The following is a 19012-nucleotide window of genomic DNA, read 5'->3' as shown; positions in this document are numbered from 1 at the left end:
AAAGGGACTGACATAACTTGAATGTCACTATTGCTAACATTGATTCAATACTTTGTAGATGACATTTAACAGGTGTGGCTACTTGTGATCATTTCTCGGAGATGACTGTGGCCTTGCTTGTAAAGCTGGACTGGTTTGTAAAAAGACCTTGATGTCCTGGTCTGTTAACATACCTAACATAAAGTTACGATACTGTAATAGAAAAGAGTAAATGCAAAAAAATAGAGGTCACGCTTTTAACAAATTACTTGGGAAAATTTAGAGATCTGAACAGCATATTTGTGCATCAGAGATAAATAAAAGAGAAATAGGGCCTACTCCCTGCAAGGAATCCAGCCATGCAGCCCAGTGTTGTTCATTCATTATGTGGGCTATAAACTGGGTTTTGGGGGAAATGTGGATAAAATGATTGTCAACATTTTCATTTGACAGAAGGGTGCTATCATAACAAAAAAACAAAAAAAATTTTGCATATTTCTCTAAGTCTCCACAAATCTGTACATACATCTTCAAAGAAGAGCTAGAACACACCAGGATGATATCTACAAAATGTATATAATATATCTAGGAAATGTAGAATAATCTGATTTTAAAACCTCAAAGCAAATCAAGGAAAAACCAAAAGTTTTTGCAAACAACAAAACTCCTGTTCCTTGAAATAACTTACATAAAGCCATCTTTTAGAAATGAATCGAATAAACCCACGTACTTTGTAAAGATTTACTTCAGCGCAACATTTTTGTTGTTGTTGTTGTTGTTGTTGTAAAAAGCTACTTAGTTACTCTCCTTTTCAAACAAACCGCTTTTGTTTCACTGAAAACTGTAACGAACCTAAAACTACAATTCCCAGCACACACCCCTCCTCCTCCCCCTCCCTCATTTCCGGGTCGAAGCGCCTTCCAAGCCAATCAGAGCCCTCCTCGGGTTCACGGCAGCTCTCCGGGGCACGGGGCCAGCGCGTCTAGCCAGCTCGAAGTGCCACGACTTCACAGCAGACCACGGATCCTCCAGCGGAGCGAGTGGGAGCCCACTTGGAAAAATAAAGCAGACAGCTGGATCTATAGGGAGCTCTACGCAGAAGTCGCTTCACACACAACTCGGCTTTTTTTGTTTTGTTTTGTTTTTTTTGCGTTGTTTAGTTTCGCCCTCTGCTCATCCCGTTGTGAAGTACCAGACGTCGCTCCATCACCAGTAAGTGAAGGATTCTTGGAATTTTTTTTTTTTTTTTTTTAATTTTTTTTTTTTTAATATATATCTATTGGAGCCAGCTAGCTGGGAAGGCTAACCCCAAAGACATCCGATTAAAGTTATCTAAAATGATTTTTTTTTTTACACGTTTCCCCCCCTTTGCTGAGCGCGTTGGTTTGCAGTTTAATTGGAGGTTTTGTTTCGCAGTTTCGTGGCGTTGAACCGACTCTTCGTGTGCAGGACGTCAGCCAAGTTCATTGATTCATAAGCGTTAGCTGCGATGCTAGCTGGCGAGTAATAATTAAAAGCACATCAAATCATTCCGGATTGGTTGACTCTTTAATTGTTTTCATGTATTTGTTATGAAAAGGGCATCCTTAACTTCTCGTAGGCCATTTAAGCCCTTGTGGTCTCTGCGTAAATGTATGAGCTTAGTATTAAATAAACTATCATGGAAGTTCTTGGAAACAAGAGTATGGAACAAAAAAAATAGTTTTTTGGGTTTTTTTTTGGTGTAAATATTGCTTAATATTGTCTGAAACAAAATGTAATGAAAGAAAAGTAGTGTCTTTAAAAAAAAAAAAAAAAAAAAAAAAAAGTTAATTCACATAATTGTACCATCGTAGCCTTTTAAAGTTTGCATCTTTATTTTGGCTGAGGACTATTTTAATACACCCTCTAGGTTTTCCAACGCCCATAAAAGTTTAGACAAAAGCGATATATTTGTTAATGAGAGTTACACCTCAGCAGTTGTCTCTTTTTTGTCTCTTGAGTTGGTTTTCCTGAAGTCGTCTTCTTCTCTTCAGTCTTGAGAGGAGATGCAATGACGTGTGACATCACAGATCAGTGGGCAGTACAGTCCTGTGCCTCTGGCTCTTAGATCCTGCAATGAACAGGGACTCTGGACTCTGTTTTGATTACAATAAGGCAGCTCAGCAGTTTCCCTCTGTCATGTCTATCGTGGCTTGTTTTTAAAACGGCCATTGCCCTTTTAAAAAAATAAAATAAAAAAATGCATTTATGTGTTTTCTGATAAGCTTATATCCTTTATGAATAATATAAACAGGGATATAACTGATATTGTTGAAAGAACACATAAAAGAAGGTATTTTAGTGTCCCTCAGCTGCCGTCTACTCTCAGCCAACTTTCCGGCCCTGCAGGCCTAAACATTTTGGTTTGTGACAGGAGCTTTAAAGAGATAGTTGAAAAAGACCCCTTAAGGGATGTTTTTACAGAGCCGGAAATTACCACTAACCACCAGCCAAACTGGAAATGTTGGCCGCTGCTTTATGTAATTTACCCATTTTTGCCTGGAAACATTTTGTCCCGTTATAGTTTGATTTTCTTTCACTGTCTTTAATTGATATTTAAAGTGTTGAAAGGTTTCTTCAAAAATCTGGCACACAAGTGTCTGCTTTCGCGTCTAAAGTCTCTTCCGTGGATTTGTGGTTGTATAATGCAAACAAAACATTTTTTTTTTTTTTTTTTTTGCTGACGAGTAAAATTAAAAGGACCGCTGTACTCCAGTACATCTTGTGCAACATTATAAGAGTAGTGCAATAATCCAAAACTGTGATTATAATATGAAAAGTAACTAAATATACATATATCTACATTAGATTACTTACTAGATTAGATACTTAGATTGTATTAGAAAGCTTCAGAAAGCTCAGGGCTGAACTTAAAAAAAGAAATGTAATTTTGAGGGTGAATTTGAGCTGTGTGAACACGCATGTCGGACCCAAAGTAAAGCATACGTGTAAACTGTATGACACGTGGGTTTGGAGCAGCAGCTGTTTGCTTCTCAGTTTGCTGATAAGCTTTGCTGGTCTGCATTATGTAACAAACCTCAAGATAAAAGTTAGCAGAGGGAACAGTGACACCTTGAGGCCGTTGATGGTAAGGGCTGGGATTGGTCTCCATACAGTATGAATCACAATTCTGTCTCATCAGCTGCTTTTTCAATACAGCTGCTGTCAGTTTCCTTTTTGTCAGGCACAGAGAAAACCTCAATTGGCCTCATGAATTACAACATGAACCTATTTCTCTCCTGGTAGGGAAACCTGGTCCTGGGTTGTCTACAGAAAACTGTTTGTTTTAGATGTTACCCGTGTTGACAAGTCTTCCCCCCCCTTCCCTCTCTCTCTCTCTTAAGATTTACTAAAATAGAACGATGGATATCTATGACCCCCAGACCCTTGGGATTATGGTGTTTGGTGGATTCATGGTGATCTCTGCTGTCGGGATTGCTCTCGTCTCTACCTTCTCCATGAAGGAGACCTCCTATGAGGAGGCCCTGGCCAAACAACGCAGAGAGTTGGGTAAGATACAGTCTGTTCGTGCTGACAAAAAGAAAAAAGACAAAGTCTCCGAGAAGAAGAGCCGTGGAAAGAAGAAAGATGAAAAGCCCAACGGAAAGATCCCCGAGCAGGAGAAAAGTGAAGAGGCTGCTGAAGCAGAGGCGGTCATCGAGCCGGCCGCTGCACCAGTTGTAGCTGCTGCTCCTGCTCCTCCCGTCCCTGAGCCTGTCCCAGCTTTTGAGGTTAAACCCGCTGCAGCTCCAGTGGCAGCAGAGACGCAGCCCACGGCTGCTGCTGAACCAATCCCGGTTGCCGAGCCCTCGCCTGCACCTTCTCCTAAAGAGAAGAAGAAGAAGAAGGTGGCAAAGGTGGAGCCAGCCTCTTCCCAGCCAGCCCCACTTGTGTCTGCTCCTGCACCAGTCAAGTCCGCAGGCCCTGCATTTACCCAGGCTGCTGTGGCTGCTCCGACCAAAGCGACCGCTCAATCCCCGGCACCTGCCCCAACCAAGGCTGCCCCGGCATCAACCAAGGCTGCCCCGGCATCAACCAAAGCTGCCCCGGCATCAGCCAAGTCCGCTCCTGCCCCCGTGTCAGCCAAGTCTGCCCCTGCCGCAGTTAAATCTGCCCCTTCTGCTGCTCCTGCATCAGCTAAGCCTGCCCCGGCAACATCCAAATCTGCCCCTGCACCAGCCAAGTCGGCTGCAGCCCCCACCAAGTCTGCACCAGCTCCATCCAAGACTGCCCCAGTGCTGGAGGCTATTACGAAAGAGGTCCCAGTGATGGCTGTGCCTCCAGTGGGATCTCAGCAGGCTCTTGGTGTTGCAACAAAGGCACAGGAGCCCAAGAAGAAAGCTTCCAAGAAAAAGTCTGAGCCTGGTAAGCAGAGATGTTCGAGTGAAATCGACTTCCCATTTTGTAACTGTAAAATGTTACAATTTTATTTCATCTTATTTTATTATTTCTTTAGTTTTAAAGTGTTTATTAAAGATGACAGTTTCCAAATTGTTGAAATGTACAGAAAATCTCAGCCTAAGACTGTAATGCATACAGCACATCATTGTTAAGACTCCCATCTGTTGTGTTTGGCCTCTGAAGGGTATCACATAACTTGCAGTTTCAAGTATGACCACTAAGCCAAAATCCCACCACTGCTCTCCACTGCCTGCAATTAACTGCCATCTGTCTGTATGTCAAATGCCATCATTTTTACTATGATTATAGAGTTGTTGTTTTTTTTTAAACCCAATTTTTTTTTTTTTGAAAGAGGCTATTTGTTTAGTTTTTGGTAAACGCCACTGCCAGATTTCCCTCCCTGTAAACCAGTCATTGTTTGCTCGATGCACAGGACTACCATTATGTTTGACATGTAGTTGGAACTTATCCAGAAACCTTTCTCTCCATATCACAGATCAGAACCGCTATTCACCATCAATATTGTTGATACACAACATTGCTAAAATTAGCCTTTCCCTTTGACCTGATGGAAAAGGTTGCTTAGGCAGGAACTACACTAGCCATAACACTGCTGATTGTGCTCGGACTTTAATGTTTGGAGGTGGGAATGGAGGCATGTGCGTACAGTCGAGTCGCTCACGCATACACTCACAATCTAACCTGTTAGTGCTGATGAACTTCTAGTTATGTACCCGTGGAAAGTAGTGCCAATGGCAGTGGTGGGTAATGTCTGGCACCGGCTCTGGAGGGCATAGAGCACGCCAGCTTGTCCAAACACGGTTGCCCTGTTTTGTTAGCTGACAAAGCCTCTCAGTGCGTCTGACAATGAGTAGAGAGCGGGGGGGGGGGGGGGGGGGGGGGGGGGGGGGGGGGGGGGGGTTGGTTTTCTCCTTTGCCCGAGGCTTGTCTCCGCCTGGTGCTGCAATGCCCCATCATTTTGCCATCTGAAACTGCCCAGGGACACAGACCCGAAGGACAAGTCACAACCTCGTCCTTTTCCTCGGGCGGTGTGAGAATTCAGTCATCTCTGCTTAAAAACTTCTCAAACTGTCACTGTTTTTTTTTTTTGTTTTAACCATGAAATAAATTTCTCCTCTCATACTGCTCTGTTGTTTTGTGTTTGCCTCTTCAGTTGCAGCGGTGGATTCTGCCGATGCTCCGCTGTACCTGCCCTATAAGGCTCTGGTGTCCACCATCAGTAGCATGGTGTTCAGCGAGGGAGAGGCTCACAGGCTCATCGAGATCCTGTCTGAGAAAGTCGGCATTATTCAGGACACCTGGCACATGGTATGAAAAACTAAAGATGAAAAAGAAGATGGGGACTTAAGGGTCACCAAATACATTTGAGAATCTTTGCTCTGGATTTTTGTGTGTTTTTCAGGCCACTCAGAAAGGAGACCCGGTGGCCATGCTGAAGAAACAGCTGGAGGAGAGAGAGAAACAGCTGGCGGCGGAACAAGAGGACGCCTTAGCAGTGAAGAACCGTCTGAGAGAACTCACCAAGGTTAGACATCCAAGGGTCTGAAAAACTGTGCCAGAAACTTGCTGTAATAATCTTGCTGTGTTCCACGTGGCGCACTAACCCACTATTTTAATTGCATAAGTGAGTTCAGACTGACAAGTATGGAAACATGCAGTGCACTGCAAGTACTCGGATGATGTACACAAAACGGTCTAAAAAGCGACTGTGAAGCACTGGACACAACTATACTATTTGCAAGTGTACTAAGGGAGGTGCACCATTTGGAGCACAGCCACCGTCTGGTCTGTACCCATGTTGGCAGCCCCGTGAGACTCTAACACTCCTACAAATGGATGAGAATCTGTGCTGCTCTTAGATCCTTACTATTGGTGAGACAAGCCGTGTAGTTTGGCCTGATGGCAGCAGGGGGTTAATTCTCTGAACAGAAGTGTGTACTGATTTGGATTGCAGTCTTCTTTTGTCCTGAAGATGGCACTAGTGGGAAGCCAAGAAGGGGACTAGGTTATATAGATCACATCCTTAAAGAAGCATGGATGGCGTCATAATGATATCAGTGGCAGTACATGACAGTCGAGCATGATTTTTCTCAGTAAATATCACTGTAGTGAGTAGGGGGTTATCATATTCTTTAAGTTGAAACATGTAACTACCATTTATTACTGTTTAAATGTCCCTGTCTTTAATCAAGTTGTAAATACAAATTGTGACGCTAAAAGTAAAGCCTCTTCATAAATTATAAAACGCATGCTCTTTTATTGATTATGGATGTCTCTGCCTGATTTCATGACAGTTGTTGAGGAGATATTTCACCTTGAAGTGGCTCTTTGGCCTCAGACACATTACAAATAATGTGAATTTTCTCTCTGTGCTGTTTGTTTATCAGGAGCTGTCGGCCGAGAAGTCCAAGGTGGCCAGCGTGGAGACGAGACTGAGCTCTCAGCTGAGTAAGAGGGAGCAAGAAATGATTGCTCTGCAAGCTCGCATGCAGGCCAGTTACCAGGACCATGTAGCCCAGACCCAAAGGCTCAATGCGAAGGTCAGTTCCACCAATATTACAATTAATTAACAATTCAGATTAGTATATTTTTGTAAGCGCTTTGTCCTTGTATTGCCCCCCAGTGGTGAATGTTATTAGAAGTGAAGATTTAGTGTTGTTGTGAAAGTATTAAGACTAAGCAATGTCTAGTTTATTAATGAAAAGACTTTTAACATTTTTCCAGATCGTAAGCCTTCAGGATCAGCTGGAAAAAGGCCCAAATGCCCAACTTGCTCGTCTACAGCAGGAGAACTCCATCCTCCGCGACGCCCTCAACCAAGCTACCAGTCAAGCTGAGAGCAAGTGAGTCTTTCCCAAAGAGTGATGCAGTAACAGCCCAGTAATTGATCCATAACTACATGCATTTGACTTCAATATATTTGAATGAATTAAAGTATAAACTAAGTCAAATGTGGACAAATTCAGAGGCCTATTTGGACTCCTATGTTTGTGATTCATGTCTCCTGACTCTGTCTTACTCTCTGTCTTCTATCTTTCATTCTGCTCTCAGACAAAATGCAGAGCTGGCCAAGCTGCGACAGGAATGCACAAAGTTAACCAAGGAACTTGGAGAGAAGACAGAGAGTCTGCTTGCTGATGAGCACATCAGGAAAGGGCTGGAGTCCAAGGTCTCAGCCGTGGAGAAGCAGCTCTCACTGCTACAGGTTGGCTTCCCCTGTGGGAACACCACATCATCATTATAAGTTACAGCAGACATGATCCAGCTTCCTTAATGGAACCAAATTTATTCGAGCTTCTTTTTTTTTCTTCTTTTTTTTTTTTTACAAAAATAACAAAAAGAGTCTTGTTTGAGCAGCCAGTCAGTGTCTACAAAATGCAAGCCTAGACCTATCCCACCTATCCCCCCTCAACCCTCTAATGTTATGGGAAGTTTAATTGCCTTGTAATCACTGAGCCCAGAGCAAGGCTGGAATGCAGCCATATGATAATTGGGCTGCAGGCAAAATGCTGCTCCGCACCAGCTGGAATGTCTGCCTGTCCAAGCATCTCTCCTGAGCAGCTTCGCTGTAAAAGTACAGGAACTGTCTGATGCTATTTACAAACACGTGGCCATCGGACAGGAAGTACATGTCTGTCGTCTTACACTGTTAATTGGCTGTTTTCATGCAGTTTGAGCCCCCATAGTCTCTTGCTCAAGGAATGCTGTTGGTCTGAACTGTTAAGTGGGGCGAGTGAGTCAGCGCTTCTGATAGTGGAGTGCTCATTTTGTTTAATCATTTACTTGCAGCCCTCCCAGCAGTTTAAGGTCTTTGAACGTGTTATGTAATAGTTTGGGCCAGAAGTCAATTTGCTGTCGACATGCTCAAGTGATAAATTTTTTTTTTCTTTTTTCCTGCCTTTGTGATATATATATATATATATATATATATATATATATATGTATATTAAGCTGCTTTGACTGAATCTGTCAAAGAGGCACAGGCAGACCAAGGTAGACTAATCATCTCTTTAAGTTCAAAGCACTTCCTAGTAGACACTTCCTTAAACAGAATCACTCAACACGGTGATAAAAGGTCTATTTTATTTATTTGTTTCACGACTTCAGGCCAAAGGACGATCTGACTGTCTGTGTTTTTGTGTCAGTGTGAACATGTTAAGAATGCTTTTGCCTTGTGAACCAATGCCTCCATGTAGATTAATCTGATGAATCTCTGCTGCCCCCTGCTGTTTAATACCTTTTGATCAATTTCCTTGTCAGGCCAGCAACGCAGAGGGCGAGCAGGCTTTACAGAGGAGACTGGAGGAGGTGTGTGAGGAGCTCAGGACAACACAGTGTAGAAACAGCAGCCTGCAGGCCACTTTGGACAAGGCCCAGCAGGAGAGCAGCACACTCTCAGGTCAGAGGATGGGGGCGCAAGGCCTTAATGGTTATCAGATGTTGAGGTGTTGAACTTTATTTGGCATTTTGACAGTAAAAGAGTTCAAATCGAATGTTGTTTTGTTCCGGTAGAGTTTCAGGTGCGTATCGGCACATTGGAGGCTGACATCCAGGAGGGCTCTGCTCAGGTGGACGCCCTCAAGGCCCAGCTGGAGGGGACACAGGCAGAGAAAAGCCAGCTTGTGCAGCAGGTGGCCTCCATCAACTCACTGCTGGAGGCCAGTCAGAGCAAAAACGAGGAGGACAACAGTCAGGTAAAACATTCAACCTCAGTTTGACTGTTCTGAAATTGAAAGCTGACCACATGTCGTCACCCTCTGAGGATGTTTATCATTTCTGATCCGCCAGGCCAGTGATGCAGAACTGGAACATCTAAAACTCAGGTAAGTGCTGGATCCTCATTTCACCAGAACCAACATCAGATCCAGAGTGGTATCATTTACTGATTTAAATAATGACTTTCACATTACAGCCTTCAGGAGAGAGAGAGCCAGTTGAACACACTTCAGGAGGAGCTGAAGCAGCTGCAGACAAAGCAGGAAGCTGCCGTACGTTCACTTTATCATTAAACAGCGTCACTTCTCAATTATTCAGGACAAACATCTTTTGTTGTTACAGAAATGTGGCACTGCTAATCAAATATTCCGCTGTTCCAACAGGAGAACACTATTGTTGAGCTACAGCAAAGAAATCAGAGGTATGGTGCATCAATTAGACTCAAATCTTACAAGCTTGCTTCACCCTTTTGTTGGCTTTCTGGACATTTCTAATTGTCTATGTCTGTATACATTTTGTGTCTTTTTAGTGAAGACACCAGCCTCGTCACATCACTTCAGGATGAACTTAAAAATCTCAAAGAAGAGATGGTGCAACTTAAGAGCACACCAGTAAGCATTCTTCTTGATGTGTTGATGTGCATCATTTTACTTCCAGAACAAAACAAAACAAAAATCTGCAGGGACTTATTGACACGTCGTCTTCTTTGTTTCAGCAGTCAGAAAGCTCCTCAGAGCTCGAACTACTACAGAACAGGTAATATACTGCACTTGTTCTTTTTCTACTTTAACAGACTACTCTTACACTCACTCACTTATGAACACATTAAAGGCAGCAGAGGGACTATGTTTGTTTCTAGCTGACCGATAGGCAGTTTGATCTCTTTTTTTTATCTGTTTGTGTTGTTGCTAGTCTGACTGAGAAGGATGCCCTCATCACATCACTACAAGAGGAGCTGAGAGAAGCAAAAGAAAAGACAACCACAGATGCTGTAAGTGTCTTTTTACTCACTAGTGACCCGTCAATCGAGACCAGTCTGCTGTTAATCACCTCACTGATTGTGTTATCTATTGCTTTAACAGAACACTACAGCACAACTGGTGGCTTTCCAGACTGAAACCAAAGAAACTCTCCAGAGCCTCTTCCCACAGATACCTGTAGAGACAGAGCAGGTAGCTAAAGAGGAGTTGCCGAATGATGAATGAATCTGGTAATTATTCCGAAAAAGAATGTGCTCATGAATCATTTATGTTTCCTCTTCTCCTCGCAGTCCAACTGGTTGCAAATATTTACGCAGAAAGCTCACGAGGCTCTCGGCCAGCAGAGCCAGGAGTCTCAGTCGAGCACAGCGTCGCCAGTAAGTCATAATTCGATACTGTGACCAGATACTGGTTTGAAATCGCCTGGCAGAAGAAGTTCTGAATGTTTTTGGTTTGTTGCAGGAGTTACTGGGGAAACTGAAGGAGGCAGAGGAGAGCCATGGCTCCCTGCAGGCTGAATGTGAACAGTATAGGACGGTCCTGGCTGAAACAGTGAGTGCCTGAAACCACGATTGGTTGGTAGATTCTGGGGGAAGTTTATGGAGCTTGTTTATAACTTTCTACATTGTCCTTCAGGAAGGAATGCTGAAAGATCTGCAGAAGAGCGTGGAGGAGGAAGAGCTGGTATGGAAGGCCAAGATGGCGAACTCGGAGGAACAGCTGAAGGAGGTCAGTTAAACACTGACTTTGACCATTCTGTTGAATTATTCAATTATTTGTAAAAAACCTAAATGAGAGTCTCTTGTCCAGGCTTTGCAGAAAGTCAGCACGCTGGATGCAGAAAACCAAAGTGTAGGACAGGTGGGGATTTGTCCATTCTGTTTAGATCACCCCTTGATGTAAGATGGCAGGTAAAAAAATGTATGTGGTTTTTTTTTTTGTTGCCTCTGCAGTTGAAGGAACAAATGATGCTTCTGGAAGCCCAGCTGGAGAAGCAGTCAGACAACTATGTGACCTCAGAGAAGATGGAGCAGGTACACAAGCAGCCTGAACCCCACTGGAACTGTATTATTATGTTTGTCCATTTCACATTTTATTCCTGTGTTCTAAAAACATTTTCATGTATAGTAATACATTTAAATAACTTCACTAAATTTGTATTTATTCTTGGACTAATATTACATCACCACAAATGATGGTGCTTTTCCTTATTTTAACTCTGGTTACAGGCTTGGCTACTTGGGTAATTTTTCAAATAATCATTCAGATTCAGACAATGTCCCACTGCAAATTTCGGCCTTTTTGCTGACTGAAAAACTGAACACTTACCAATGTGTTTTTTCTACAAAATTCTAGAAAAATATTTATAATATTTAAAGGTACTAACCTCTTTTGTTGCACTTAAAGCACCGTACTTGTCTCACATCTGTTCCTGTCCATGCTGTGCTGTGTGTTCAGCTGAAGCTGCAGCTGTCAGAGTGTCGGAGCCAGTTGGACTTGGCCCAGAAGGAGGCCCGGGCACACAAGGAGGAGCTCGAACAGGTGACTTTACTAACATAATCTGCTTTCCCATCCGCCACACAATGAGTACAAATTCATTTCCAGAATAATGGAGGTGAGCGGGAGGGATGCTATTTATGGGATGTCATATGTCTAAGGAATTTTTGGAAATATCTCTTTCTCACACACACACACACACACACACACACACACACACACACACACACACACACACACACACACACACACACACACACCTGGGTGAGTTGTCAGTGACGTCTGAACACAGGGGATTCACGGGTGGCGGTTTCATAACCAGCGACGGCTTCCTGTTTCAGGTCAGAGAGCAGCTGGGCGAGATCACGATGAGGGCTCAGCGAGAGCAGAATGGCCCCGCTGAGGCTCAACCCAGTCAGGTCAGGGTGCAAAGATCACAGGGCACCCTTCACTTCCTGTCAGAGAGTACTGGACAGTGATTGGACACTTCTCCACAGATCTCCTTTGTTCTATTTTTGTATTACTTCTGAAATGAGATTGGTTAAATTTGACTCAAAAAAAAAAAAAATCCCCAAGATGAATTTGTTATTTTTGTGATTTGGCTTCGCAGCACATCTGGTTATTCCCATGTCCTGAATAAAGGATGTTGCCACGGGAACACGACACCAGATGACTGTGAAAAAAAAGAAGTGCTGGATTTCCTGTCTGTCCAGTACTCCTCCGAGTGACTGTTTATGCTAACCACTGTTTGCATCGACTGAGTGGACCTAACTCTTAACCACCACTGTTTTCTCAGCTTTGTCGGCATGCTCACCTCTTCTTTATTTTCAGATATTTGTCTCTTAACAGCACAAAGGTTTTGTGTTTGCCTCGAGCCTGTCCCCTGAAATAGAGCGGGAGGAAACTAACTTGGCGCACAAGTCGAGCAGCTTTTGTGTTTGCGTGTGGGTGTGTGTGTGTGTGTGCAAACTTGCCATGTTGCATCATCATGTTTCTACAGTAGCCCAGCGCCGTGCCGCCGCTTTGACACAAGAATGTTTGCATACACTCAAATGTGCTGGCCATTGGGCTGTTTGTGTATTTATAGTACGTGTGTATTTTGTCTGCCGTCAGGTCCAGAATGAGTTTAGTCAGACAACGGAGAAGCTGCACGGGGAGGCGACTCAGAAGCAGCAGCTCTCAGAAGAGGTTGAGCAGGTAGCAGCCTGGCTCTCTTTGTAATCTTGTCACACTGTAGGATGACCAACAAGCTCTCAGTGGATAACGTCAGTGTGTTTTCGACCTCCAGGCCCAGAAGACCATCGCAGAACTTGAGGCTCAGCTGCAGGTTTCTGCAGAGTCAGCACAATCTGACACTGAAGATGTAGCTCAGCTCAAGGTTTGTTCAGATGATATTGTTCATCCCGCAGGTGCTACAATGAAGTTTAGTTTGGCAGCTGTCCGATAAAATGTATTTATAGTGTAATAAATGCTTTACATTATGCATAATTAAACAGGAATACAGAACACATTTTAATTTACAAAATCCGTTGGCTTAAAACTGCATATTGACTTGCAGATGTATAAAGTATACACACAGTCTGGGCATATTACACTAAGTGTGTAGCATTACATAGATAGATCTATAAAGTGAACAGTGTTTCCCTGAGGATATAATTGATGCGTGTGCAGAGCCCGCATAGCCAGGACTTGTGTTTGTGCACGCTGGCAGTGGACTAACTTAAAACTAAAGTCACAAGGGCCACAGACACAGTCTTCTGTATATGTTTCACATGCACATTGATATTTAAGTGATTCCAAAAAAAATGGATTTGAACTTGTACTGATCACCTTAAAAATTGTGATACATTTGTCCTCCTTTGTGCCCTTTTTCAGTCTTTTTTTTTTGTATTTCTTTTTTTTTTTTTTGTACTATTTTCCCCGGTATCTCATTGGGTAAAACTAGCACTGCGAAATATAAACTTAAACACAATTGCAATGACCTGCCATAAACTCTTATAGTAGAAAGAAAAGGTAACATTTGAAAAGGTTCGGTGTGTAGGATTTAGAGGGATGGAACATTAATATTGTTCATTATTTTTTCCATACTGTATAATCACCTGAAACTAGGAACCCTTGTGGTTTTCTTACCTTCAGAATGAAACCTTTATATTTACATAGGGAGGACGACCTCATCCACAGAACTTGCCATGTTGCATCGTCATGTTTCTACAGTAGCCCAGAAGGGTCAAACCAAACACAGGCTCTAGAGAGAGTCTTGAGTGTTTTTTCGCCTCCCATAGATTGTTCTTGATGTTTGGAAGGGGAGTTTGTGGCGAGGGGCTTCCACTTGGTTGCAATCTATAACCTCACCGCTAGATGCCACTAAATCCTACACACGGCTCCTTTGCTGCTCTCACTTGAACCCTTTGGGTGTCCATACAGTCTCTGGCACTTTCAAGTCATCTTTGCTACTCCTGTTGCAACAGGAGCGCCTGGAGAAGGAGAAGAAGCTGTCCAAAGACCTTGGCCAGGCAGCCACCAAGCTCCAGCAGCTTCTTAAAGCCACTCAGGAGCAGCTGACCAAAGAGAAAGACACAGTGAGGACACTACAGGAGCACGTGCAGGACAAGGTGAGACAGCAGACCAATGTAAGCTCAGACTGGTTGAGAGTGCTTCAGTATTTTGACACTAATTTTCATCACATTTCTGCTTTAAAGGGCGAATATGTGGAACTGAAGGAAGGGACGTCCGTCTGAGAGGGAGTTCGGTGCGAAGAAACTACAAAGAAACTGCCAAATATGCCTTATGATTACCATAGTTATGCATTCCAAAATTATTTCTTTTTTGTTCTGTAGTCGATTGCATTTCTTGCAACTGTAGGAATCAAATGTTTGATATAATGATCATTTCAAGTAAGATTAGAGGCGAGAATCCTGCTGCAATCTTTATTGAAACCCACATTCCATCAACAATTCTGGCTATGTCAGAAGTTATTTATCCCCCTGCCTTATATTCCAAATATTTCCCCATAGTTCAGTGTTAAAAGGGAAACTGAATGTACGTCAAACGTACATCAACCTGTGCAATTACTTTGTATGTCTTTTTCTATGTGGTTGAATGATGGGAATATTTTAAAGGTTCATCGATGCAGTACCGTCAGGGCCTGCTTTCCTCTGTAGCTGGCTGCCAATAACACGCATAATATTTTTAATTTGTGTGAATGAATAAACTACAGTGTAGCCCTCTGTAATCCTGTTCGGCGTATGTGTCGTCGTTGCTGTGAAAGTGCGGTGAGTACAGGATGAAGTATTTTGACACCATCTCAGATCCGGAGTGAAGTGTGCAACCGCGTGCACCGCCTTATGACACGTAAACTTTTGCACAGTTGGGTGAGGATTACTACACCGTCACCGGGGTTCAGCTTTCTACCCAGCTTTTTCCAGGGTGAGAAGCTGTTCACGAGAAGCTGTTCACAAAAAGCTGTCACAACTCTGCTGCGCGAGAGAACAGTACAGCTTTCACACAGGAAGTGTTGTTTCCCCTCAGCAACATCCCCACTGTCTATTATACCTCCAAAAGGAGGCATATGAATTACACCCAAAGTACACTCTGTAGTAGCTCCAATGTGTTTATATTGTTGCTATAAGGAGAGATTTTTTTTTTCTGAAGCTTGTTTGATAATGTGGCACTGAACTTTCATAAAGATTCAGGTTAAATTTGCAACAGTGGTTACGGCAAGGCAGCAAGGAAATACGTTACAAGTTGGAGTTAGTTTGTCAGGTGGGATTTGTCTTGCGCAAGGTCTTTATCTGCCTTCCAAAGACACAAACTCTCTTTAAGTAAGTAAAACCTAACTTTATTTAGTCTTTATTTTTGTTTGCGATATCTTGGAAAGTAAAACTTAACTATCTGGTCGTGGGCACAGTCAGATTTCTTGCACATTCTGTGTACTGCGTTCTTGTTGTCCACTATGTAGTTCACTATGTCGTGTACCAAGTGACCACACCGAATGGATTTTGGGGAATCGTATCGCAGCTCGCCTCATGGTTCAGTCTCGTAATCTCGCGTGATCTACAGTGTTCCCGCGAACCAAGGAACCCCGAGTGATGCTCGCTAGCCAAGACTTTTTTTTTTTTAACGAGCATTTCAGAAATAGACGCGGTCCTCCAGGAGAAGTTGGAATAAGGGCAAAACTATTTAACATCAAGCAACAAAAGCGCAGCTGCCGGCACCTCCAAAACTCACTAACAATTTAAAGTTCACTGGTTGATGCCTCTTCGTGTTTTTATACACATCAAAAAGCTTCATGGAATTCTCACCGGTTGCCTGACAACCAGTTTATATTCACGGCACAGAAACGAGTGTCGTTAAAATCATCTCGATTAACTCTTAACAAGTCATAATTGCAGCAAATTCATTTGTTCTGATAAAGGTGCGACTGCAAATCCCAAATTACAACTCAAATCCATGTGCTATATGTGTAAACCTCTCAGGAATTTACTTGATTTATACACCTGTACAAGTTTGTGATGGGCAGCACCACTTGTGGTTTAACTCGAATCTGATTGGACGAACCCAATAAATCGGTCGGCCTGAGGAGAATGGAAGGTGGAGAAGAATCCAGATGCTCGGACCACTCCCCAGCTTTCATCCACACGTGCCTTTTGAAGGGGTTGATTTTAAATAAATAATACCAAAAGGTAAATGTTTAATGACTTTGAAAAAAAAAAAATAATGGCAATGATAAATGCCAGAGTAACCACAAACCATAAGGTTTAGAAAAACAGCAGATTAACATCAACCAGTATAATAAAAAAATATATGTATAAAAACACACACAAAAATAGTTGCATTAAATTTATTACCCAATCGCTAACAGTGCATTGATTGCAGCAGTTTCAGGTTTTTTTTTTTTTTTTTTAAAAAAAGGCTGTACTTTATTATTAAATCCATCAAAGTGTAACAGTCAGGTAAACCAGATTTGTGTCAAATTTACAAGCCCAACCATTTCTGACCTAGTAAACTGAAGTAGGGCTTTAATAAAGACTATTTTACAGCATGTATGCATTGAACAAGTCATAACTATTAAAGGGAGACAATTGGTGGATCATCCAATATGCAACAATTTAAACAGCAATTATGTACATAAAAAAAAACTAATATATACTGATTTGAGAGGTTTAAATGTACCGAGAGCCAAGTGACAAACAATAATATCAGAAATGTCTGAACAAGACTGATTTTACAGCCAAACTGGAGTGACTGGATAGTTTAGCAGGGAAAAGACATCGGCGGCTTGTGGGACGGGAATATCATCCGATTCAAAACCCAACCCTTCCCTTTTAGTTTCAAATGAACCAATCCAAAAAAAACAAAGTCAATTTGGAAACTTTGCCGTCATGCTCTTAAATCCATTTAAATGGACCTTGTTACGAAAAGGGGGAGAAGCACGGCGTGTTTTTTTTTTCCCCAACAGCCGTTTCACACAGAGTGGCCTTCAAGGTTAATCACATGTGCGCCTTTTCCAATTTTCTCTAGGAAACCACACTTGTCGTGGCTATCTGCATTGTCATTTAACTGCAGCTCATGTTTGATACCTGTAAGAGACAAGCGGGAACACCATTCAGCACAAACTTAAAAATGGTATTCATGTTTTAGAAAGCCTAATCAATACAATCTTAAATATATTACATTTAGGTGATGGAACTGAATGAGCAATGTAGGAATAAACATACCTGTGAGGATCTTCTTAAGACAGTCTTTTGAACTAGCGTACTGCATTTTCTCCTTGATGGACGCAGTGTCTGGAGCCCTGCCACAAAGAGAAATCATTATTCCAACGTGCCCACACCGACATTGGTTACGTTTAGCACGTTTCACACATATTATGAACACAAGAACGTGCTCGAAATAAAACTGGGTCTTAACCACGTCAATTTTACAAGGAAACACTGATAGTCTTTCTTTGCAAATCAGTTGAGGATACAGACAGAAAAACACATTTGAGTAGTAGTAATGGCTGAGTTGAGGACGTACCACATTACAAAGACCAGTTCTTCTTTTTTACAGCATTCCTTGGTTTCAAAGTGGCAGTCATACAGCATGTAGCAGGGCTTCTTAGGATCCATCTGCTGCACGAAGACTTCGTAGACGTCCTTACCTTCCAGATCTTTTTCCCGGAAAGTTTTGCCCGGCGCTGCAGCAATTTCGCCATTGCAGATTTCAAATACCACCAATCTTATACGCTCCTTCTGATCAGCATCATTTTTCACAACTTTCATGGCATCGTACAGTTCTTTCACATGGTCACAGACTTTTACTCCGGACGCCTGGTGAGAAGACACACACATGACACAAGTTTAGTGCAAATTTTTTTTAAATAATCATCATCATCATCATCTGACAGGCCTGCTGTCAATGAATATGGCCGACTTGCTCTCATAATTTTAAAAATCACAGATTTATTTTTTGCTCAACAGTTTTCTGCAAAATGGGAAAAGGATAAAAGACTCATCACAATATTAGCACCTCAGTAAGACTAATATTTCAGCAAGCGTTTTCCCCTTGTACTTTGGCTTGAGAAGAAAAGCAGAACTGAAAGATGAGAAACAGGAAGCTTTTGAAACTAAACTTTGCAGAGAAGGGCTGCCACTGTTAAGGCAATTACATGTGCAAACACTCAACCAGCTTTTTAGCCGTAACATGCCAATGGTTTTTTCCAAGGCCTTGGTTGTGTCACATTCCAGTCATTGTGGAACAAGTTAGCACAAGAAAGACCGCCCCGAGGGATACTCTCGCAACAAGTTTCAAGCACAAACAAAGCTTCCTCCATTTTGGGGGCCAAAACCACACCTTGAACAAGCCCTATCACCAACACCAAACTCAGTTCTCACACAGAAAACCCATTACACAAAGAAACACTCAATGAAAACCTTTCACTCTGAAAAGATAATTGACAATCAGGATTCACTGAGCTTACACACTTGTTTTACATATATTCTTGAAATGAGGAAAAGGCCCTTTAAACTTTCATCATTTCTGAAGGTGCACATCCGGCATGGCACACAAAACCACACAGGAGTTGTTAACAAACGCAGTGCAAGTCAATACAGCTGAAGTCTTGGTGAAAGCTACTTACCATTTTGCTTCTGATGTGTGAAGGAAACAGGCAGCAGAGGAAAAAAATGGTAGCAGCAGTCAAAATGCTGAAGGGTTATAAGGAAGGAGAGCAGGTTGACTCATGGAGGAGGAGCTGTGGTAAATGAGCACACCTCCAACAGCAGGCCCCCCCCCTCCCCCTCCCCCTCTTCCCAGGTGTGAGACCGTTTCAGCTACAACCTCAGAATTTGCATTTAATCACATTACATTTGAAGCCTAAATCACAATGGTTATGTGTGCTTCACTGTGCGACAGTA

General features: G+C 42.5%; 2 protein-coding genes across 4 annotated transcripts; one reads left to right on the top strand and one right to left on the bottom strand.

Annotated features, from left to right (window-relative positions):
* The first annotated feature begins 977 nt into the window (after nucleotides 1–977).
* Nucleotides 978–14852, top strand: rrbp1a (ribosome binding protein 1a). 3 transcript variants are annotated; one of them, XM_069144992.1, is made up of 27 exons: nucleotides 978–1191; nucleotides 3345–4365; nucleotides 5576–5730; nucleotides 5825–5947; nucleotides 6810–6962; nucleotides 7147–7265; nucleotides 7474–7627; nucleotides 8683–8821; nucleotides 8935–9116; nucleotides 9211–9245; nucleotides 9335–9410; nucleotides 9522–9559; nucleotides 9668–9749; nucleotides 9857–9894; nucleotides 10051–10129; nucleotides 10221–10310; nucleotides 10409–10495; nucleotides 10581–10670; nucleotides 10755–10847; nucleotides 10929–10979; nucleotides 11072–11152; nucleotides 11577–11660; nucleotides 11957–12034; nucleotides 12729–12812; nucleotides 12904–12993; nucleotides 14084–14227; nucleotides 14315–14852. In XM_069144992.1, exons 2-27 carry the CDS (start codon nucleotides 3363–3365, stop codon nucleotides 14351–14353), a joined length of 3387 nt encoding a protein of 1128 aa, XP_069001093.1. In that variant the 5' UTR covers nucleotides 978–1191; nucleotides 3345–3362; the 3' UTR covers nucleotides 14354–14852. The 3 variants fall into 3 exon arrangements, with proteins under 3 accessions (XP_069001093.1, XP_069001092.1, XP_069001094.1); XM_069144991.1 differs by having other exon boundaries at nucleotides 9854–9894; XM_069144993.1 differs by lacking the exon at nucleotides 11957–12034 and having other exon boundaries at nucleotides 9854–9894.
* Nucleotides 14853–16441: 1589 nt separating this feature from the next.
* cfl1l (cofilin 1 (non-muscle), like) lies at nucleotides 16442–18800 on the bottom strand. Its single transcript, XM_069144994.1, has 4 exons — nucleotides 18736–18800; nucleotides 17634–17926; nucleotides 17333–17409; nucleotides 16442–17194 (listed from the first exon to the last, which is right to left on the bottom strand). The coding sequence occupies exons 1-4, from the start codon at nucleotides 18736–18738 to the stop codon at nucleotides 17079–17081; spliced, it is 489 nt and encodes a 162-aa protein (XP_069001095.1). The 5' UTR covers nucleotides 18739–18800; the 3' UTR covers nucleotides 16442–17078.
* Between the last annotated feature and the right edge of the window lie 212 nt (nucleotides 18801–19012).

This window comes from Embiotoca jacksoni, unplaced genomic scaffold, assembly GCF_022577435.1.
Source record: "Embiotoca jacksoni isolate LCO1_2020_lvr unplaced genomic scaffold, fEmbJac1.0.p SCAF_12, whole genome shotgun sequence".
Classification (NCBI taxonomy): domain Eukaryota; kingdom Metazoa; phylum Chordata; class Actinopteri; family Embiotocidae; genus Embiotoca; species Embiotoca jacksoni.
This window is presented reverse-complemented; position numbering and strand designations above follow the sequence as displayed.